Source organism: Malassezia vespertilionis, chromosome 5 (genome assembly GCF_029542925.1).
Source record: "Malassezia vespertilionis chromosome 5, complete sequence".
NCBI lineage: Eukaryota > Fungi > Basidiomycota > Malasseziomycetes > Malasseziales > Malasseziaceae > Malassezia > Malassezia vespertilionis.
This window is the reverse complement of record NC_079251.1, coordinates 744,005-764,299: the sequence shown is the minus strand read 5'-3', so window position 1 is coordinate 764,299 and position 20,295 is coordinate 744,005. Positions and strand designations below refer to the sequence as shown.

Below are 20,295 nucleotides of genomic sequence, written 5' to 3'. Positions count from 1 at the left end.
ATGCACAGACGCCTTGGCATGTTGCTACAAGGTGCGGTGCGCGGTACATTGCGCGGGTCGCGATTCCATGCGCGGCCGATGTGCCTGCGCATGGAGTCGACTTTGCATTGTGTTCCTGCGGATCCGAATGCGGCGCGCGAGGCGCCGACGCCACTCTTGTTTATCGCTTCGCCCGAATGGACAAAAGGCGAAAAAGCGGGCGAGTATGTGAGACAGGGCTGCTCACGCTAGGAAATTCAAGGCATTGATTGGTTATGCCAAGGCGCAAGGATTCAGCTCGTTGCTTTTGGATCTTGATCCGCCTGGCGTGAAAGAGGCCAAGTCCCTTGGCAATATCCTATCTTTGATGGAAGAGGATATGGTCAAGACGCTGCGCAATCCGCCTGCAGAGGTCGGGCCGATGCCGTTTCCACCGGCACTGGTTGCGTATGGGCGCATGTGTCTGGTCGCGGAGGCGTACGCATCCTCGCACCCGCTCAGCGCATTGCAGCTTGTCAATCCGCCGCTCTCTATCCACCGTGCGGCAGAGTGGGATCCAGAAATGTTCCGCGGCGCCGAGAGTCCGCCGGAGTTTGATTTTGAGGCGCAATTTCCCGTGCGTGTAGTGTGGACTAGCGATGCACTTGCAGAGCAAGCAGGAAAGCAGGTGCCTTGGTACGAGGTGCACCGCATCGAGTACCAGCGCGAGGACCTTGCCGATATGGCGCTCGACCGCTACCAGTGGAAAGATATGGACCAGGGTGCAGAGGACGCGATTGGGTGGTTTGAGCAGGAGGCTGGCCTGTAGGTGCACTGGTGTGCTGATTCACAGCTAAGTGGTGGGGAGGTGTTAGAGGAGATACATGGCTCGGCTGCTCGTACGGGCAGTACGGTCCCGGCTGGGACTTTTCCTCCTTGGTTCACAGATGCCTACTCCTTTGCACGAGACGGCTCGAAAAAGATGCCCATCACGCTGTGCGAGACGGATTTGCAAGAGCGGTTTATCCGTGGCTCAGGACCGGGTGGCCAGGCGATCAATAAGCTCGCGACGAATGTCGAACTGGTGCATTTACCCACAGGTACGCGCATTACGTGCCAAGCCACGAGGAGCCGTCCGCAGAACCGCGAAATTGCGCGGAGGCTCATGAGCCAGAAACTCGAGTACCTGATCAAGAAGGATTGGGCATTTTTCGGTGCTGGCAATGCCATGTATAGCCCAAGCGTCTTGCAGTCCAAGTGGGACAAAGCGCGACGAAAGAAGCGCAACAGGCAAAAAAAGCAGCGCAGACGGACAGTGAACGCGGAGTAAGACAGGCTGGCGCCGCATACCTGTATATACTTTACATGCCCACTTCACCACTATATCTGTACACGCAGCACCCCTGCATTCCCCTACAAACCACCGACCGTGCCCTCCACCCTCAGGCACGGTCCCGTTGCCAGGCTGGTCCTTGCGCCGCAGGCGCCCGATTATTTCCTATACACAAATCGTCATTCCCATACACACGCCTGCAACGCGCGCGCATTGTTGTCCTCGACAGGAGCCGCGAGCGCTAGCGAGTGCGCCGGGCGCAACATACCACTGAGCATAGCTCGTACGTGGACCGAAAATGTCCGTGTACAGTGCAAGTATCGGCCAGTCAAGGACGCCAACAGCGCCGAAGGCTGTCTCGCTAAAAACTGAGCATTCTGATCGTTGGCCCGGTGCGGAAAAAAAAAGTGGCACGCAAACACTTCCGCAGCAGCCAGAGGGCCCGATTCGAGCATACGCAAAGCTTGAATTTCCTGGGTTTTCCTACTACATCCAGACACTCGAGGTCACGATCGGCCGTCGGCCTGGTCAGCTGCAGACAGAATCGGTCGCCTCCGTCTGCCCCCCCAAAGTATGGCACCAAGGCGATGTCGACGTGGACCTAGGCCCTTTGAAATCAATTTCACGGCTACATGCGCGAATATTCTACTCCGTCGAGCCTCACTGCTACGCTAGCCCGCTGAATTTAGCCGGGATGCTACCGCAAATCCAAGGCGTATCTTCGCGCTCGTTGCGCGAAGATACCTCTCCCGGCGCGCCTCTCGAAGAAGGCCGGTTTATGCTGCAAGTTTTGGGCCGGAATGGCGCATTTGTGGACGATGTGTGGGTGCGCATGAACGGCATTGTGCCGCTCGGCCAGCGCACCAAGATGCAGATTGCGGAGCGCGTCTTCTACTTTGTTTTGCCGCCGCCAGCGTCTCTATCCCAAGCGGAACATGATGTATCGCGCGTTTCTGAAGAAGAGCAAGCCATTAGCGACGCTTCCTTGGACCTCTCTGACGAAGATGTACCGGATCCACGCGAGGAAGAAACGCCGAGCCCACGCAAGCTGGTCCTGAAACCTAAATCCAAGCTCGCGTTGGAAAGAGACGGCAAGAAACGCGCATATGACGAGCACATCACGTCGCCAGACCCCAGCAGCAAGCGCCAGCGCAGCGTGCGCGAAGATACGGAGGAAGCGCACGAGAAAAGCAAGCGGCAAGAAGTTGTCGTCATCGACGACGACGACGAACATTCGGCCCAAGCTCCCGCACCGTCTAATTCCACATTGCTCTCGACGCTGGCCACCACAGCATCACAGCTGGGCGCATCTCCAACGCAAGGCACGTTCCAGAAGCCAGGCCTGTCAAATGTAGAGCTGATCACCAACGCACTCTCTTCGGACTATTGCACGAAAAAAGGCGGCAAGCTTACACTCCAGGAAGTCTACGAATGGCTCCAGAATACCTACCCATGGTTTGGCCAGCACGGGCGGAAGACGGGCCGCGATTGGCAAAGCTCGATCCGGCACACAATCGGCACAAGCCGCGAGTTTGTCAAGATCCCCCGGCAGCCACACGAGCATGGAAAAGGCATATTTTACACTTTGGTTTCCAGCGATACTGCCAAAGTACAAGGCAGTGTACAGCGGGACGATACAGCCGCTCAAGACCCTTGTCCAGCGGACACCAAGCCAGCCGCGCCGCGCATTCCGCTTGTGGTTGGCATCCCGCCGGGCAGCGCCGATCAGGCGGGCGCCCGTGGCAATGGGCAGGGTACAATCGAGTCGTTGCTCGAAGCGCCGCCCATTGCACACCACCAGGGCAAGCTGTACTTGAGCCCCACTGTATTTGGCCATCTTTCTGCCGAGCAATTGCAGCACATCGAGGGTCTCGGCGCGCAGCCGGCGCTCCAGGTCTTACAGGCATACCTGGTCACGCATCTTAAGGAGCGAATGAAGAAACAAGCGCCGCAAGCGCCGCAGGCGCCCCAGGCGCCGTCTCCGCCATCGCAGTATGACCAGCGGCTCGAGCCGCCAAATGTGCCCAAGATTCCTGTACCTGCCCTCGACGAGGCGAAATCCACGACGCTTGCCGCAGATGCCGTGCAAGGATCAGGAGGAGGAGGCGGAACTGTGTCCCACGCTGCATCGATACCCCAAACCACCACGCCTGCAGCGCCGGAATCTGACAAGTCTACCAACGATCCCCTCGCCGCGCTGTCGTCCTTGGCTGCGCATCCCGAAGCAGCAGGACTAATTGCCTTGCTCCGGAAGCAGCAAGAAGGCGGCCAAGGCCCAGTCAAGCTGACGCACGGGCAGCTCCAGCTTCTCCAGCTTGCCAACAAGCTAGCGCAAAAGAAGAAGAAGAAGGCGGAGCCCGGCAAGGAGCCTTTGTCTTCAAGCACCGAGGGCGCACCCGGAAAGCCGCTGTAATTGAGCTTTTATGTAGCCTTGCATATTTGCGAATACCATTGCTTTACGTGCGGGTCGAGCGACGCTCCTGTATACTTTATAATTCATCCCCTTTGCATGCGGCCGCCGCGGTTTGAGCGCGCCTGCTGCTTTGCCTGGCGCTTGCTCGTCTGCGGCTCGGGCGTCGGCGTCGGCGCTGCAGATGGCACACCCGAGTTGCGCTGGAATGAGAGTGGCGACTTGCCGCCAAACACAAATGGGAGAAGTATTTTTTTGTACACCGCGTAGCATGCATACAGAGGAATTGCTGCGTACACCCACCAAAAATGGCGCGAAATGAGGCTGGTCGTAATATGCACAAACCATGTGATGTAAATGATGTCAAACATGTAAGCAGTGAGCCCCTCTTGCCCGAGATCTGCACCGGAATGCGCCATGCTGCGCAATTGCAGGGCAAGTACAGCGGCAATGCATTCCGTCAAGCAGTACGCTGAGAGTGTGCGCCAATGTACCGAGCGCGAGATGGCAAAGTGTATAAGGAGAAAGACTGTATTGGAGACCAGGAAGCCATACGCAAGCGTCTTGAGCTTGCCAGCGTTCACGGCTGCTATGCGTTTCTCTGCGCCTCTAGCCATGGTGGAGAGTGCGTACGGCCGAAAAAGGTACATGTGCGAGTGCAGCAAAGGGCTGGATAGCATGTAATGAAGCTAGTGATATTTTTTCGTCTACATGAACACGTAGAGTCAGACGGCAAGGTACAGCGATGTCTATGAGTCCGCTGCAGCCCCGGCACTCTTCGTCATTAGACGTGTACATCCTGTATCATGAAAGAGATACGGCCGGGCTACAGGCGCATGCCCTACCCCTTTTTAGACCGTGGCCTGCGGGGCGGGCTCCTTGAACTCGCCACTCTTGATCTTGGCACCGACGTCCTCGGCGCCGACCACCGCTGCACCGCCGTGAAGCTCAAAGAGCTTGCCCGCATCGAACTTGGGTCGCTTGAGCACCTTGACCTTGCGGATGTACACATCCCTCAAAGGGTAGATACCCTGCGTACTCTTCTCAATCTCGCGGCCCATGACCTCAGGAATGAGCTTCGCAACAAACTCGCGAATGTCGCACGAGGCAGACTCGCGCTGGATCACCTCGAACATCTTCTTGCGGATAGCAGTGATCTGTGCAGACTTGGCGTACGAGGTCTTCTTCACCTGGTTCGCACGGCGGCGCGTGAAGCCAATGGCAAACACACGGAGCAAGTAGCCGTCCGTGGTCTTGATGTCCTGGTGCGCCTCAATAAGCGTCTGCCACTTGCGCACAAGCGAGCGAAGCTTGTCCTGGGTAAAGTCCATACCGTAAAAGTTGGTCAAACAATTGCGGCCCTGGACCTCGTCAATGCGCAGTTGGAACTTGCGGAACGCCTGCTCGTCGTCCTTGTTGAGATCAGCAAGCGACTGCTCGAGAATACGGCCCCTGAGCGCATCGTCGGCGTTCTCTGTTACGTTAGCATGCACAGTGCAGTATACATACTCAGACCCTGCGAGCGGTTCACAATGGTCTTGCCAATGTTGCGGTTCTCAAAGTAGACCGGAGCCTTGATGTCGTACCACTCCTTACGGGTGAACGGATCAACAATACGCTTCTTATTGCCCTTTCCCTTCGAAAGTTTCTTGTTCTTGCCGACAGCCATACTGAACAAGTGTGGTAAAAGGTAGTCGGTGCCGCGCGCCGCTTTCCTGTCTCCTACTGGTATACACGTGATTTTCGTGGGAACTAGGTACAACTATTTCACGTGATATCCGCGTGCTATCGCCGGGCACGACCTGCGCGCTGCGCGTCGCGGCGGTTGCGTCTGTGTGGAGGTCAGTGCTGTGCGCAACGTACCGGCTCGCACGGAGGTTCACCTCCTCCATCTTTTCCAGCTCCGCCTCGCTGAGGAACTCGAGAAGAGGCCCAAAGTCAGGCATGTCGTGAAAGTCGCGCCATACCCCTTCTAGCGGGCGCGCACCGAGTGTGAGAATATCACGGAGCGTAGCGAGTGCCTGTTCCTTGCGGACAGGCAGCGGCAGCGTCTTGTCGGGCACCAGGAATGGCACCGGGGCCGCCGTGTCTGCACCTGGGCCCGCTCCACCCGCCGCAATGCGCCTGCTCCGTGTCGTCGGTGGCGTGGGCGTAAGCACTCCTTCGCTTGCATGCTCGGCTTCCACCGTGTTTGCCTGCTCGACTACCCGGCGCTGTGCGTCCGAGTCCTGTGCGGCGGCGGCCTCGGCTTCCTGCTGCGACTGCTCGGTTGCAGCGCGTACCTGCGCCTGCTCTTCTTTGTGTATCTGAACAAGCTCGTCCATAGTGCACTTGTATATCTTGCCGCTGCCAAACAAGCTCAGCTCTTGCGCCGCGCGCCGGTGATGCTGCAACTGCTCGCGCACTGCGTGTGCAATTAAAACGCTGCTCTCTGTGGTCAGGCCGAGATCGCGCGTGAGTGTCTTGGCAAACATCTCCGGCGTCCAGTCTGACGTGAGGTCCCATTCGAGACGATCGCGGAGCACGTAGCGCAGGATCTGGACTTCGTACTCTACAATCACACGCAGATCGTCCTCCGCGTCAATGTTGTCCAGCGTCGCGCGGACGCGCGCTTTCTCCAGCGCCTTTGTGTCCAGCGTCTCGGGCACTGGGGTCGGCGGCGTCGCGTCCTGGAACTGCGGCTCAAGCCCGTCCACAGCGCTGGCCGGCAGCTGTTCCATGCCAGACTGTGGGTATTTGCGCGGACGCCCACGGCCGCGCCTTATCGGCGCGTCGGAGTTCCCTACATGCTGCGGAACAAAGCGTTTGCGCTGCGCCTCAGCCTCGGCCTCGGCACGCCTGCGTTCGCGCGAGCTCGTCTTCATATCAATGATCCGCGCGAGGCCATCCTCGTTGCCGTCCACGTCGAACGTCTGCATTGCGTCTGTGAGCTGCTGGATAATCAGGCTCTCGATCTGGACTGCGTACGGGTGCAGCGGCAAGTCCAGATCCTGCAAGAATATCTGTGCAAATTGGTACGGCGTGATGAGCCGCTCGTAAATGTTCCACATAAACACATCCTTGATTCTGTGCGTTTCCGTGTGGAACTCGATGCGGATAGGCACTAACATCTCGACGCCAGCAGCTTGCTGCGCAAGTTGCGCGCCGGAAAAATACGAGTGCACGGTCGGCTTTGCGGTGCGCACCACGAGCTGGTTGCTCGGCACGGGCACGCCCAGCTGGCTGCCTGGCAGCCGCAACTCTGCTTCGGCTTCTACGTCGCCGCGCGCGTGCGCGTCGGGACTGGCAGTAGCGTGCGACTCGCTCCGTGTCCCACGCCGCCGCTTCCGCTGAGAAGCACCGTATTCTTCGTCTTCTTCGTCTTCTTCGTAATCGTCCTCGTCCTCGTCCTCGTCCTCGCCGTAGTATACGGCCGAATGGTACCGATTCCGCAGCCCATTTTCGCGCTCGCGCTCCGCATCGTGGTCCACGCCTGCGCGTTGAATCGGCTGCATCAACATCGTTGTGCCTGCACGCATTTGGCTAGGGTATGTCGTGTACATTGCCTGCGCTGTCGCTATCCGTTCTTGCGGCAGGAACGGCGCGCTGGATGTGCCAAGAATCCAGTTGCCCGTGTTGGGGACGCGCGCACCTGAAGTAGCACACGCGTTCAGCGGCCGCTGCATCGTGTGCTGCACAGGCGCAAATGCCATAGGTGCACCATACAATGGCGTCCCGCGCCCGCTCCTGTTGCGGTCCATGGCAAGACGCGTCGCAGCGCCGGGGGAAGGCTGCACTATCACGTGATTCTAGCATGCTACCGGTCACTACGAAGCAGGCGCGTCGTCGACCGGCTCCTCGAACTCGGGGGCGCTCGGCGGCTCGGCACGCTCAGCAGGGGCGTCGTCTTCATGCTCATCCTCGCGAATAGGAAGCGGCTCGCGCTCGTCCTCACGGGAAGGGAGCAGCTCGCGCTCGTCCTCGCGCGGAGGTGGCGGCTCCCGTTCGTCCTCGCGCATGGGCGGCGGCGGGCGTTCGTCGCGGTAGTCGCGCCTAGGGGGGCGCTCGTTACGCCAGCGGTCACCGTCGCGCGGAGGATAGCCGTCGTCGCGGTGGCGCCTTTCGGGACCGGGGCTGCGCTCGCGCCTATCCATCGACGGCGGCGGTACCTCGCCCTCGGGCTCGACACGCAAACGCGAGCCGCCCAGCTCTGTGCCCTCAATCTTGGACAGCGCCAGCTCGTAGTCCTCGCGGTTGTCGTACTCGATGACACCCTCGTCAGGACGCGAGCGGTTGATGTTAGAGAAGGTGATCGAGCCGTATTCGCGGCCGATGTCCTTCAAATCCTGCCAGCTTGTACCCTCTGGCAGATTGAATACAACAATGCGGTACATTCCACGGCGCGGTGCGTTGCGGGGCGGACGATCAGAACGGGCACGGGGAGGGCCGAACGAGTCGCGATCGCGGTCACGGTCGCGGCTACGGAAGCCATCATCGCGATCGCGATCGCGACGCTGCGGTTGCTTTGCAAATTGGACCATGAGACGTTCGCCCATGAACGATGCACCGTCAAAGTCCTGTACGGCAGCATCGGCGTCGCGCGGGTTTTCGAACTCCACAAACCCAAATCCGCTGAGGACGCGCACATCAATTACACGCTAGAGTAAGCGAACACACCACACATTACATACACCAACGCGACAAAAAAAGTCGCCAAGATCGTCGCGGTGCACATCTGGGGGGAGATGGCCGACATACAAACGCGTAGGACCGTCCATCGTAGTAGAGCAGAAAAAGGCCGCACCCGCGCGTAGTTTTATATCACGTGACATATACCATGCATATTGCTCTGCTCAACGCGGCGCAGAGACGAAGCGACGGGCGGTGGTCGATGCCGGAGGATGTGTAGGACACCGTTACGCGTCCTACGCTCGCTGCTGCCCGCACTACCATAGCAACTTTACGAAGTTTGCTTAGTAATCATTACTAGCTGGCGGTGCAGCGCTCGTGCCACTTTCCTTTGCACGCCACCTGCTACGTTGTTGCTGCGGAGCCTTTCTTTCACACATCGCCATGGTTAGTAATGGTGGCACGGGGCTGCTCCATACGGGTATGCCGCGCTCACCTGGCATTTGTGTCGACGAAGCGAGCACCGAGCCCCGCGCAAGGCCCGCTACCGGGATCTATCGCGAAGATGCGCCGCGGCGCATCACGCTGAGCCCGCTCAAGTTCGTGCCATCCATGCATCCGTCTCCGACGATGCATGGGGCAGGATCAGCTACGCACTCGCCTTTGCTTGCATGGGCAAACGAGTTGCCCGACGATCCCGAGCGTGCGTCTGCGGCTGTGCATCTCTATCCACACTCGCTCGCACCGGCATGGAGCCCGAGCGGCACAGCGCCCGCGACGTTTGTTGGGAAGCGCTCCGACCTTTCGCCCTACTTTCCAGCTGCCGGTGCCACGCCGATGCGGCAATCCGCGTCGCACATGGGCGTCGGAATGAGTGCGAATCTTAGCGGCGGTGGGCCGGTCCCCCAAACTCCTTCGCGACTTGCTCCACACGCCGTTGCATCCCCACTTCGTGCCTCGCCCGAGCCCAGCATTTTTGAGCGCGATATCGAGCACCCACACTTGCGCTCGCCACAGGAAGCGATCGACGTTGCTGTTCCGCCCGTGCTGGACGACGCTGCGAGTGCCATTGTCGATGATACCGCCTCGCTGGAGATTATCGCGCCGCAGACCTTGCCGGGCTCGCCGTACGTCTCGCCGCGCCTTTCCTGTGCGCGTCCACAGGGTCGCACGCGCCCGCGCAACCTGAGCGCGACCGACGCGCGCTTTGCTTCTCCCCAGGACGATCGATTTGCGCAGCAGCACTCTGGACGGCAGCACGGCCACCGCCGTCCCCCGTCCGATGCAAACAGCGTCTTTTCCATGCATCCCCCTACGCCAGTGCATCTCAGCACAGCCGATACACTTGTCGCTCCCAGCTTGAGTCCCAGCTTGAGTATCGACGGCGCGATTATCCCGGAAAGCAATGCTGCGACGCGTGGCCACAGTCTGGATGTGCTCGCGGATGCATTTGCACACCTGAGTAACGCGCCGAATACGCACCGTGTCTTGACGCCTGCACCCGCGCCGGCCGTGAGCCCGAGCCAGCTCGGCATGGCGAACAGCTCGAGCTACTTTTCCCTTCCGCCGCAGGATGAGTCGACAATGGCACGCACGCCGGGCCATCGGCCCGCAGTCCAGCCGCTGCATAGTCCTAGTTTTTGCTATGCAGTCCTGCCTATGCACGACGAAATGTCGAGCAAGCGCGCTGGCGCTACTCATCCGCGCACCAGCTCGACACCTTTGCCGTCCACGACTGCACACCGCCATTCTCTGGCACGCCACACGGTGCCTGTTCCTGTGGCAGGGACACGAGCTACACCGCGATCGCAAGATCCGTTTGCGCTCAAAGTGCCTCTTACGAGCGGTGCGGGTTCTCCCTCGGGCGAGCGGAAACGACTATCGTTTATGGCGTATGCAGACATTATTAATGACAGCAGCGCGCAGCTCCTCGACTTGGACGAGTCGGTGCAGCTGCAAGCGCAGCGCGGCACGCCCGAGCAGCCGCTGAGTGAAAAGTAGGGTTCTGTACATACTACTGGAAGTGACCCCATGTGCGTAGTCATTGGTAAGTCCACGCCGGCCTACGGTATCTAGCTACTCGTCATTCGCGCGCGCGGCACAGGTGCGGCAGAGCATGGCATAGCACGGCAGAGCGCACCATCTTTTGCATCTACGACTGCCTAAAAAAAGGGTCTTGGATGTACTTCGTGTACGCTGGGCGCTCCAACGACGCAATTCCCACCTGCTTATCCTTCTCAATATCCGCAATCAATGCCTCCAGCGAATCGTACTTCAACTCTGGGCGGATATATCCCAGCACGATGGCGCGCATACCTTTGCCGTAAAAGTCAGCAGCGTACCCGTGCATGACATGCACCTCGATCGTCTTGTCCTTGTTCGCAAAATGTGGGTTGTATCCAAAGCTCATAACCATCGGATACACCTTTGCGTCCACTGGCGGATAGATGGACTCGCCATTCGGCACGTCCAGCTGCGCAAAGCCATAGTAAATGCCCGTCTCGGCGAGCCGCGTAGATTCGGCAACGGCGTGCTGCGACGAGAGCGGCAGGTTCGCAGTCGGCGTGTTCAGTTTCTTGCCACCACGCCCAAACCCATGCTCTACGAGGCCATCGAGATAGACAGGGTACGGCGCCTCAGGCACTGCTGGGCCACACACGTCCGGCCTCGTGCGTCCGGCCATGCGGATCTGCGCGGGGGTGGAAGCGTGACCTGGTACATGTCACGTGAGACGTATACTGCCCCACGCTGCGACGTGGGGTTTCCCAACGATGCAGTACATCAGCACACGAGGCGGCGACGAGCGTGTCACCTTCGAAGAAGCGGTGTTTCGAGGTCTAGCTCAGAATGGCGGCCTGTTTATTCCAGAGAGAATACCTTCATTGCCGGAAGGCTGGGAGAAGTCGTGGGCTACGCTGAGCTACGTCGAGTTGTGCCACCGGGTCCTATCGCTCTTTATCCCCCCCACAGCGGAGGAGGGTGGTATTGCCTCTGCGGATTTGTACGAGATTATTGATCGCTCGTACTCCACCTTCCGCGATCCGCAAGTGGCGCCGCTCACGCACGTCACGGAGCGCGAGTGGTGCTTGGAGCTGTGGCATGGCCCCACGTTTGCCTTCAAAGACATTGCGCTCCAGCTTCTCGGCAACCTGTTTGAGTACTTTCTGAAGCGCCGGAACGAGGGACGTGCGGAGAACGACAAGGAAACCATCACCGTTGTTGGCGCAACCAGTGGCGATACGGGCAGCGCTGCGATCGCTGGCCTTCGGTCCAAAGAGCACATCCAAATTTTTATCCTGCACCCCTACCGCCGTGTGAGTGCTGTACAAAACGCGCAGATGACTACGGTCCTTGACGAGAATGTGCACAATCTCGCGGTCGACGGCACGTTTGACGATTGCCAGGATATTGTCAAGGCGTTGTTTGGCGACAAGACGTTCAACGACAAGTACAAACTCGGCGCGGTAAACAGCATCAACTGGGCTCGTATTCTCTCGCAGATCGTGTACTACTTCTATGCGTTCTTTACGCTCAAGGAGAAAGAGCCGGCGCTCGACATGCGTACGGTCCAGTACGTCGTTCCCACGGGCAACTTTGGCGACATTTTGGCCGGGTACTATGCCAAGCGCCTCGGCGTGCCCATGGAAATCCTCATTGCTGCCACCAACAGCAACGACATTCTCCAGCGGTTCTGGGCGACGGGTAGGTACGAGAAACGCGCCACGCATCAAAGCAGCTCGTCCCAATTCGTCTCGGAGACGCTCAGTCCTGCCATGGACATTCTGGTCTCGTCCAACTTTGAGCGTCTTCTCTGGTACCTCGCACACGACACGGACATGGAATCGAGCGACGAGGCGCATCGCGCCCAAAAGGCCGGCGCGCAGGTCGCGTCCTCCATGAGCAAGCTCAAAACCAAAGGCGCATTTTCCGTCTCGCCCGAGGAGCACAAGCTTGCCCGGCACGATTTCGTGTCCTTCCGTGCGTCTGATGAGGAGACCAAGGAGACGATCCGCAAGTACTACGCAATCAAACGCGACGAGGGCAAGTACCTTGTCGATCCGCACACCGCCGTCGGATTCAACGCTGCAAACAAGGCTGCCGTGCACGAGCACACGACGCAGATCATTCTCTCCACGGCCCACCCCGCCAAGTTTAGAGAGTCAGTGCTTGCCGCCGTTGCGGATCCCCGCGATTTGCCTCTCGCCGAGAACCTCTTTGACCAGTACGTCATTCCTCCGGAGCTGCGTGGGATGCTCGAGCTTCCGCGCCGCTTCACACGCGTTTGCGTTGCGGATGCACCGCAGAATGCGGGCCCGACGCAGTTCGACAAGCTTCTTGCACGCACCAAACAGATTATCGAGGAGCAGAGTTTCTAAGGAGCAATAACCACCCATTCATAATCACTTAGACCAGCTACCCACTAAATTTGCACAGCTCTTCTTTCTCGCTGCGCCATAGCTGCAGCGTCCCATCATCGCATGCAGACACAAGCTGCATGCCGTGGGCACTCATGCCCCACGACACGCTATTCACCTCGACATTGGTTTCGTGCGCGCGAGGAAGCACCGCTGCATTTGTCGCAACGCGCCGAGCACTATCTGCCGCAGAAAGCGGCGCACATGTGTCCCACAGCACGACATCGCCCGAATTGCAGCCAAGCGCGAGGAACCGCTCCTGGTGCAGCGCCATGCGTGCGTACAGCGTATTTTGCCCCTGCGCCTCGCTAAAGTAAGCGATCGGCTCGGTCCGGCCCCATGGGTCCGGTAAGAGAGAGGCATCGAGCGTGTATATACAGCCGTCTGTGCACGATGCGTAAAGACGCGCGCGGCTCGGCGCATACACAAGGTCCGAAAGGCCATGTGCGCGAGTATTGCGCGCAACGCCGCGCTGCGAAACGTCGGCACTCGAAGCACACGCCTTGGCGTGCCGCAAATCCCACAGCTTCACGACGCCATTCTCGCTGCACGTACTCGCCACGGCGCGGTCCTGGAGAAAGGCGACGGAAGTCACACCGGCGCGATGCTTTCCGGAGCGTGCATGTGCGCGTGCAATGTACAGCGCTGGATCGCGCATGCGCACATCCCATATATACATATCTCCATCGCGCGCACCGCTCGCAAGCATGCTCGGCGCGCTTGGGTCCCACGCAAGTGCACGCGGGCTCCCCTGGTGGCGGTCGTAGGACGCGACACACACCGAATGCGCAATGTCCCACACGGATACGCTATAGTCACTGCCGCCCACAGCTAACACACAATCGTCCGCGCGCCATTGCAAGGCGAAGACAGACGCTTCCAGAAGCGTCGCAGAGTGCCGCACCGCGGAATGGATAGCGTCGGGATCGACAGACGTATCCAGCAGATGTACACGCCCTTCGTCATCACCGACGGCCACACATGGAATTCCGTCTGCGGCGCTCGATCCATGCATGTGCGCAGCCGCAAGCGGCGTCGCCGTTTCGTGCGGATGGAGCGATGCGATGCGGTATCCACAGCGGTGAGGGGAAAAAGACCCCAGGTAGGTATCGGTACGTGTGGAATAGGGGAGCGCCATGCTGCGCATCGGCATGCCATGCATCGGCGTGCGAGTGCGCATCGCCCACAGCGCCGTGGAGACGCTGCGCCGTGGGATCGGTGGCAGTGTATCATGCAAAGCAAAGACGCGCTGTTTTTTCCGCCCAAGACTCGGCGATACGGGGTACTCTGCATCGCTGGGTGTGTGCGGAGATGTGGGAGTAGCCATGTACGGCGTCGAGCAGTGAATAGATAGGGGCGGCGTGCTGGGATGCTTGCGCGCCGGGGGCGTTTGGGGCAAAAAGAAGCGCGACGCACGGCTGGGAGTTACAGTGCCGCGCACGACGCGTGTACACTGCGCCGCATCAAGCTCATTTGCACGTTTCTTGCGCGGCGTCATGGCAAGGACGCGTCGAGAACGACGCGTGTGGACAACCTCCACTTTTTGCAGCCGCACGGATGAAAAGGCCTCCCAGGAGGCGGCCTAAGGTACAGCGGATCGGTGGAATAAATTCTGAGTGCGTGCACCGCTATAGATAACACATATACACGTCTGTGTTTCTGCTACATGCCTTACTGCACCACAGCATCGACTGCCGCCCTGGATGGCATGCTCTCCATCGCGCCGTCTTTTTCCACTGCCATGGACGAAGCGACACTTGCGCGGTGCAGCACAGTATCAATCAGTTCGCGAGTCCACTGGGCATTGTTCGTGTACGCATCCATAAGCCCCGCTACGAGATATCCAGTGAATGTATCGCCAGCGCCCGTCGTATTCACGACGTTGGCCGCGCGGTGCGCAGGAACCTCTAGGTAGATACGCTCTTTTTTTAGCTGGACAGAGGCTGCGGAGCCATGGCTCCCGCGCGTGACAACGATCCAGGTGACCTGCGCTAACGCAGGCAATGCCGCGAGTGCCTCTGCCGGCGCGCTTGTGCTCTCGTCCTTACCGGTCATTGCACGCAGCATATCTGCAGCCTCGCCCTCGTTCACAATCAGCACATCAATTCCGCCCCACGGAAACGTTTTGATCTCTGCAGCCGAGAGCATCGGGCTGGGGTTGAACGCAGTGACGAGGCGCGCCTCGCCTTGCTCTTTCCTAGCCTGCGCCGCGGCGGCATACGCAACAGTTACCTCGAGTGGAATCTCGTTCTGGAGCATGAGGTGTGTACACTTTCCCATCCACGCTGCAGGGTCGTCGATGGCATCGGAGCGCACATAATTCGCGCCTTGGAGCAGCACGATGGAATTCTCGCCGTCTGCGGCAATTTGAATAAACGCACGGCCCGTAGGATCGGTCTTGGAGCGGTAGACATGGCGCGTGTCCACACCACGCTCCTCCAGATACATGAGCGGCCACTCAGCATCCGTGCCGACCGCACCGAGCATGGTGACCTGCGCTCCTGCAAGGCTCAGCGCCGCCGCAACGTTGGCACCTTTTCCGCCGGGCCGCGAAACAAATCCGCTGGACGAAATCGTCTCGCCCAGTTTAACGATATGCGGCACTATTGTCAGCACACACACAACCCACCTTGGAACGTCTCGTCGATATTCACACTGCTGCGCACCAGACACGCTGCTGGGGGCATCGTGGGCAGAAGTGCCCGATCACTAGATCGGGTGCGCCCGTCCTTTCCCACGATGTTCTCGTGCGTCGTCGCGGGCCGGCTGCCGCTCCCGCCACCGCAGCAGATCGATCCGACGCACGCCGTGTTCCAGCTGGAGAATGCAGAGCTGATCAACCATCTTGTTGTGTTTATGACAGGGGTACAGGCGTTCCCCGAGGGCTACGGCGCGACAGTGCATCTCATGTGGCCGCCAGAGCCTGGCAAAGAGCCGCACTGGCAGCTGCTTGGATCGTGCGTAGCGTGTGTGTTAACCTCAGATTACAGAATAGCAAGCCTTCTGCGATATTCCGGATCCGGGATCCCAAGCATGCAGGGAGCTCGGCGCCATGCTCGGCGACGCTCGGGGTTAGTATCGAGACCTTGCCCAGCATCGAGCTGCAGATGCAGGAGTTGGGGCAGTCGCAGCCCATGTCCGGAGCTGTGGTCTTGTCCAAGACCACCGAGCAGGCACATACGGCCGATGCTGCACAGCTCGCGGGACCGATTGGTACGTGGTGCCGGATCGCTCACACAGCGCAAAACCTATTTGCATACCTATCGTCGTTTGCGCCAGATTCTGCGCCGCAGGCAGTGCCCCTATTGCAAAAATGGCTCGATGCTTTCCAGCGCAAGCTGCAGGCGCAAGGCGTGCAGTTTTTACGCCGCATTGACAATAGCTAGAACTCGAAGGCACGGTCAAAGTCACGAAAAATCATCTCGCGCATCCCAGGAGGCATGAGCGGTGTGTTGGGCGCCACGGCCAGGTAGCGGTACGGCAGCTCGACCTAGCATTAGCAAAACAGCGTACGTACCGATTCTCCACGCCCGAATTCAAGGGTGGGACGATCGACCCAGGTCAAAGCAGCGACGCCGTCCAGCTGCGTATCGGCCTTGTCCTGGCCCGTAAGCTCGGCAAGGCCAAGGCGCAAGCCGTCCTCGACCACGCGCTTGGTCACGCCGAGTGCGGTATCGGTCGACATTTGCACGCTGCCAAGGTGACGCGACGGGAAACCGAGCTCGCGCAAAGACGCGGTGCGGTCCCGCGGTGGATGGTCCCCGAGGATGCCGCCAAACAGAAAGTGGGTAAAGGGATGGTCGTGTGCGACCGACGATGGATGTACACCCGCATCCGCGACCGAGAGTGCGTACGGTGCCTTTGGGTCCAAGAGACAGATGTACTTCATAGCCCATCCACGCTCCTTGGCCAGGGTGGTGACAGACTTGGCGTGCAGCTCAAATTTCGCCCGTTTCTGCGTCAAGGTGGGCAGCGGCGCCGCAAATGCTTTGGCGAGCTCGTCGAGCGAGGCCTGCGATAGCGAGGTAAAGTGCACGGTCGAGCCTTCGCCGACGTGGTACAGCATATGGCGGTACTCGAGGAGCGCCCAAGGAGGAAAGTTTGCCGGAGCATCCGGCTCCTCCTCCTCCATGTGCTCGATAATGTATTCGGGGCGCGCCATGGCGGCAGAAATGTGGAGGCAGCGCGTTTGCCGCGCGTTTTTGTGCTTTTCGTCCGCCTCCATCCCTAGTACCCAATTCAGCAATTTGTATGCCCCTTTGCAGTATGGCCGTCAGTTCATTTCTCAGCACCCGTGCTCCAGCACCGGTGACCGCCCGTTTCCTTATCCCGTGCCTGCGCACAACCCATGCAGGTACGGCATTTACACGGCTGTAGGCTTGGTAGTACTTGCCTCGCGGAGAGTAACCTGGGTATCCTTTCGCTATCAGCCTCAGATTCGTCGATGACGGCTCATAGATAGTAGTCTACCCACATACTACATAGTCAATTTAAATAAAATCCGTGCCCTGCCCATGCCCATCCTCAGCCACGCGCTCCATTGCGGCGATTTGGTCCGCAATTGAGACACTTGCGTGGTGTCGGAACGGCTGGTGGTTTGCCGGCGCCAAGAGGCTCGGTGCGTACGCAGGAGTGTCTGTTTGAAACATGGGGTATGCGGCGTACGATACCGGCGTCGCGCCAGACGGTCCCGCCATGGGCATCGACGTATGGGGCTTGCTTGGCGTCGGAGTTGCCGGCAGCACCGGCGCGCTTTGCGGCTCGTATTCCAAGTCGTCGGAAGAAAGTAGTTCGTCCGTATCGTGAGAGAGTAACTCGTATTCTTGCTTGTCGTCCAAGTCGTCCACAGCGCGTGCCGTGGCGCCGTAAAGGTACAAAAAGATGCCAATACAAAGCGCGATCCCAACAAAACCCGCTGCGTGCTTCATTGATTTTGCAGAGGACTGCTCGGCGTCGCTGGCCCCTGGTGTGCTCTCGTATTCGGCAAAGCTTTTGATCGATGCTCCCAGCGCCGTATGCACAATTAGTTTTGGCAGTGCAAGTGCGGTGCATATCATATATGTGCGCAATGACAGTACGCTCGAGCTCGCGAGGAGCACGTTGAGTAGATTGTACGGATACGGTGCCAAGCGTACAAGAAACAAGAGCTTGGGCGCTTTTTCAATCGCACGCACTACCTTGCCGAGCCCGCCGCTGCGCCGCATCAGGCGCACCATCCAGCTGTGCAAAAGCGAGCGGCTCGAGACAAACACCACAAGTGCGCCGAGCAGCGCCGCGACATAGCTCACAACAAACCCCTGCCACATCCCAAACGCAAACCCAGAGAGGATTACAAGCGTGGAGTAAAGCGGCAGCGGAGGAAACGTGGTCAAAAATATCATGATGCCAAACAATATGCGCCCCACGACGCCCCACTCGCGCAGCGATACCGACAAGGCGTCCAGCGTGCTAAAGACCGCCGTATGAAAGATGACGACAATCACCGTACTCGTTACACTCACCCCCAGCCAGATGATAAACGGGATGTACGCCTCAAACCACGGAGGATTCCATGATCGCGCGCCGGTTTCGGGGTCGCGGAAAGCCTCGTCCCAGTACAGCATTTGGCGTGTGAGCAGCTGACGGGGGTGCAGCATCGCACGCAGAGCACCCAAGAGCGTTTTGAATGTGTGCCGCAGATCGTCAAGCCACACGCGCTGTCCTTGGGCGCGCGCGTGCCGACGAGGGCGATCGGCGTGTAGATACAATGCGCCGCGTCGCGCCTGCGGCGCGAAAATCGCCGAGCCCATCGGTATTGTGTGCTCGCCTACAGAATCATTAGCAGGGCCAAATGTGTGCCGCGCAACAATCTCTTCGTGGCCGCGCGAAGCCACACGAATCCGCGCGCCGTCGCTATCGGCCCTGGACGGCGCTGCGCGCTGGAATCGTTCCGTGCTTGAAATATTCCGCCGCGACGGCTTGTGCAGTGCCGCGACGGCCGCGCGCTGTTTTGCGTGCAGCTGTACACCGGGGGATGCAGTGGGCTCGCCGATCATGTCGGTAAACGAGACCACCTGGCTCGGCGAGGAGGTAGTCGGCGAGTCGAATAGCGACGCCGCGTGCTGGAATGTGGGAGAAAAGGAGCGTGCCATTGCTTCGACGATGCTCTGTGCCGCATACGCTGCAGCGCGGCCTATCGTACGAGTATGCATCGGGCTCCATGGCCGGGTATGGGTCGCATAAGGGAGCGCAGAGGCGCTCGAATTTGAGCGGGGAATATGCTGCGTATTTGTGTTTGCATGCAGACCCGCACTGGTTGCTAGCGTGGACGTAATGCTGGAGTAAGCGTAGAAAAGACATACCGGAAATTTGAAGGGGACTTGACGTCTGTGTCAATCGTGGCACTGCGGAGAGGCCGCGTGCGTTTAAATGTGGGCGAAGCTGTGGAGCTGCGCAGAGTCGACGATTGCACATCCAAGGTGGTCCGCCGCATTGGCGTTTCCCGTGATTGCGTTGTCATGCTGCACAGACGACACGCTTCGCGAGGAGCAACAGGATGTGGGTTGTGGACGCTGGGCTGTGCACGTCGCTGGCTAACTACTCGCCTCCACTTTTGCGGGCCGATTGTTTGGGCCTTGTTGGCAAGCGGCGCACACGCCTTGTTTGCTATTTCTGCGGCTACATACGGTCTGCGCCCCAAAGCTGCTCGGCGCGCTCCCAGTTGACACACTCCCAAAAGTTGGTCAAGTAGCGCTCTTTTCCCCAAAATCCGTAGTCGCCGAGCCATGCGTGCTCGAAGATGCTCACGCAGAACAAGGGGTATAGCTGGTCCCCAAGCACGCCGGAGCCGGAGGCGTGTGCAAGGCTGTCAAAGCGGCTCGGTGTGCGTGGTTCCTCTTTTGTGTCTGTAGCCTCCTCTTGCTGGCCGTCCTGGACACTCCCTTCCAAGCCCTGCGGCATGCGCTGCTGGCGCTGGTGGACAAGGACGGTGCCTGCGCCAAACGTCGGCACAATGCCAAGCCGTCCGTGCTCGTCCTTCACAAGCCATATATATCCGTTCGAGACGGTGCCCATGGCAGCCGATGCAAACGCGAGTTTCAGCTGCGGGAGCGAGCCGTACTGGTCGGCAATCGCAGTGGCCAGCGTCTTGCCGTAGAATGTAGGGACCACGCCGGCATGCGTCGATGGCTGTGCATAGTCTGCATTCGGCTGCCTTGATTTCGGCACAAGACCCGTGAGGAAAAAACTGTTGTTCAGCGCGAGGGATGCGCTATTGAACGCAAGCACTTTTGACCGGTCACGCGCCGTGCTCAGCACCGTCTCGACCACCGATTCTGTCGCATTCGGCGTGCCTTTGACTTCGTCGTTGAGTCGCTGCAGGAGCCCGGCCTGCCACTGGGTCCACAGCAGCGACGCGGTGCGCTTCGATAGGAACGGCTCGCATCCTTCTGCTAGCACAGGTGGTGCAGGTGGCAGCTGGTGCAAAGCACGCGCTCCACGCACGAGCTTCTGCGCCACGCGCACGCGCGAGGTCCACACAGCGGCCATGACGAGAAAAGAGAAGGTAGGTCTCTTCTTTTCCACGTGGCGCC

General features: G+C 59.4%; 13 protein-coding genes across 13 annotated transcripts; 5 read left to right on the top strand and 8 right to left on the bottom strand.

The window, feature by feature from the left end:
• Positions 1-90: 90 nt before the first annotated feature.
• On the top strand, positions 91-1,288 carry MVES1_002838 (uncharacterized protein; the record flags this gene model as incomplete). The annotated part of the gene is made up of 3 exons (XM_056207658.1): positions 91-203; positions 232-783; positions 868-1,288. 3 exons carry the CDS (start codon positions 91-93, stop codon positions 1,286-1,288), a joined length of 1,086 nt encoding a protein of 361 aa, XP_056063633.1.
• A 301-nt stretch (positions 1,289-1,589) lies between these two features.
• On the top strand, positions 1,590-3,704 carry FHL1 (Pre-rRNA-processing protein fhl1; the record flags this gene model as incomplete). The annotated part of the gene is made up of 1 exon (XM_056207657.1): positions 1,590-3,704. One exon carries the CDS (start codon positions 1,590-1,592, stop codon positions 3,702-3,704), a length of 2,115 nt encoding a protein of 704 aa, XP_056063632.1.
• Positions 3,705-3,787: 83 nt separating this feature from the next.
• On the bottom strand, positions 3,788-4,318 carry MVES1_002836 (uncharacterized protein; the record flags this gene model as incomplete). The annotated part of the gene is made up of 1 exon (XM_056207656.1): positions 3,788-4,318. One exon carries the CDS (start codon positions 4,316-4,318, stop codon positions 3,788-3,790), a length of 531 nt encoding a protein of 176 aa, XP_056063631.1.
• A 234-nt stretch (positions 4,319-4,552) lies between these two features.
• Positions 4,553-7,441, bottom strand: RPS1 (ribosomal 40S subunit protein S1B; the record flags this gene model as incomplete). The annotated part of the gene is made up of 3 exons (XM_056207655.1): positions 4,553-5,175; positions 5,211-5,416; positions 5,565-7,441. The coding sequence occupies 3 exons, from the start codon at positions 7,439-7,441 to the stop codon at positions 4,553-4,555; spliced, it is 2,706 nt and encodes a 901-aa protein (XP_056063630.1).
• A 66-nt stretch (positions 7,442-7,507) lies between these two features.
• On the bottom strand, positions 7,508-8,458 carry MVES1_002834 (uncharacterized protein; the record flags this gene model as incomplete). Its single annotated transcript, XM_056207654.1, has 2 exons — positions 7,508-8,338; positions 8,372-8,458. 2 exons carry the CDS (start codon positions 8,456-8,458, stop codon positions 7,508-7,510), a joined length of 918 nt encoding a protein of 305 aa, XP_056063629.1.
• Positions 8,459-8,792: 334 nt separating this feature from the next.
• MVES1_002833 (uncharacterized protein) lies at positions 8,793-10,310 on the top strand (the record flags this gene model as incomplete). The annotated part of the gene is made up of 1 exon (XM_056207653.1): positions 8,793-10,310. The coding sequence occupies one exon, from the start codon at positions 8,793-8,795 to the stop codon at positions 10,308-10,310; it is 1,518 nt and encodes a 505-aa protein (XP_056063628.1).
• A 151-nt stretch (positions 10,311-10,461) lies between these two features.
• Positions 10,462-10,992, bottom strand: FMN1 (riboflavin kinase; the record flags this gene model as incomplete). Its single annotated transcript, XM_056207652.1, has 1 exon — positions 10,462-10,992. The coding sequence occupies one exon, from the start codon at positions 10,990-10,992 to the stop codon at positions 10,462-10,464; it is 531 nt and encodes a 176-aa protein (XP_056063627.1).
• Positions 10,993-11,080: 88 nt separating this feature from the next.
• THR4 (threonine synthase) lies at positions 11,081-12,685 on the top strand (the record flags this gene model as incomplete). The annotated part of the gene is made up of 1 exon (XM_056207651.1): positions 11,081-12,685. The coding sequence occupies one exon, from the start codon at positions 11,081-11,083 to the stop codon at positions 12,683-12,685; it is 1,605 nt and encodes a 534-aa protein (XP_056063626.1).
• A 37-nt stretch (positions 12,686-12,722) lies between these two features.
• Positions 12,723-14,222, bottom strand: MVES1_002830 (uncharacterized protein; the record flags this gene model as incomplete). Its single annotated transcript, XM_056207650.1, has 1 exon — positions 12,723-14,222. One exon carries the CDS (start codon positions 14,220-14,222, stop codon positions 12,723-12,725), a length of 1,500 nt encoding a protein of 499 aa, XP_056063625.1.
• A 173-nt stretch (positions 14,223-14,395) lies between these two features.
• Positions 14,396-15,411, bottom strand: RBK1 (ribokinase; the record flags this gene model as incomplete). Its single annotated transcript, XM_056207649.1, has 2 exons — positions 14,396-15,327; positions 15,354-15,411. 2 exons carry the CDS (start codon positions 15,409-15,411, stop codon positions 14,396-14,398), a joined length of 990 nt encoding a protein of 329 aa, XP_056063624.1.
• Positions 15,412-15,463: 52 nt separating this feature from the next.
• On the top strand, positions 15,464-16,110 carry MVES1_002828 (uncharacterized protein; the record flags this gene model as incomplete). The annotated part of the gene is made up of 3 exons (XM_056207648.1): positions 15,464-15,681; positions 15,720-15,937; positions 15,965-16,110. The coding sequence occupies 3 exons, from the start codon at positions 15,464-15,466 to the stop codon at positions 16,108-16,110; spliced, it is 582 nt and encodes a 193-aa protein (XP_056063623.1).
• A 110-nt stretch (positions 16,111-16,220) lies between these two features.
• MVES1_002827 (uncharacterized protein) lies at positions 16,221-16,886 on the bottom strand (the record flags this gene model as incomplete). Its single annotated transcript, XM_056207647.1, has 1 exon — positions 16,221-16,886. One exon carries the CDS (start codon positions 16,884-16,886, stop codon positions 16,221-16,223), a length of 666 nt encoding a protein of 221 aa, XP_056063622.1.
• A 328-nt stretch (positions 16,887-17,214) lies between these two features.
• MVES1_002826 (uncharacterized protein) lies at positions 17,215-20,251 on the bottom strand (the record flags this gene model as incomplete). The annotated part of the gene is made up of 4 exons (XM_056207646.1): positions 17,215-18,896; positions 19,011-19,039; positions 19,066-19,144; positions 19,390-20,251. 4 exons carry the CDS (start codon positions 20,249-20,251, stop codon positions 17,215-17,217), a joined length of 2,652 nt encoding a protein of 883 aa, XP_056063621.1.
• Between the last annotated feature and the right edge of the window lie 44 nt (positions 20,252-20,295).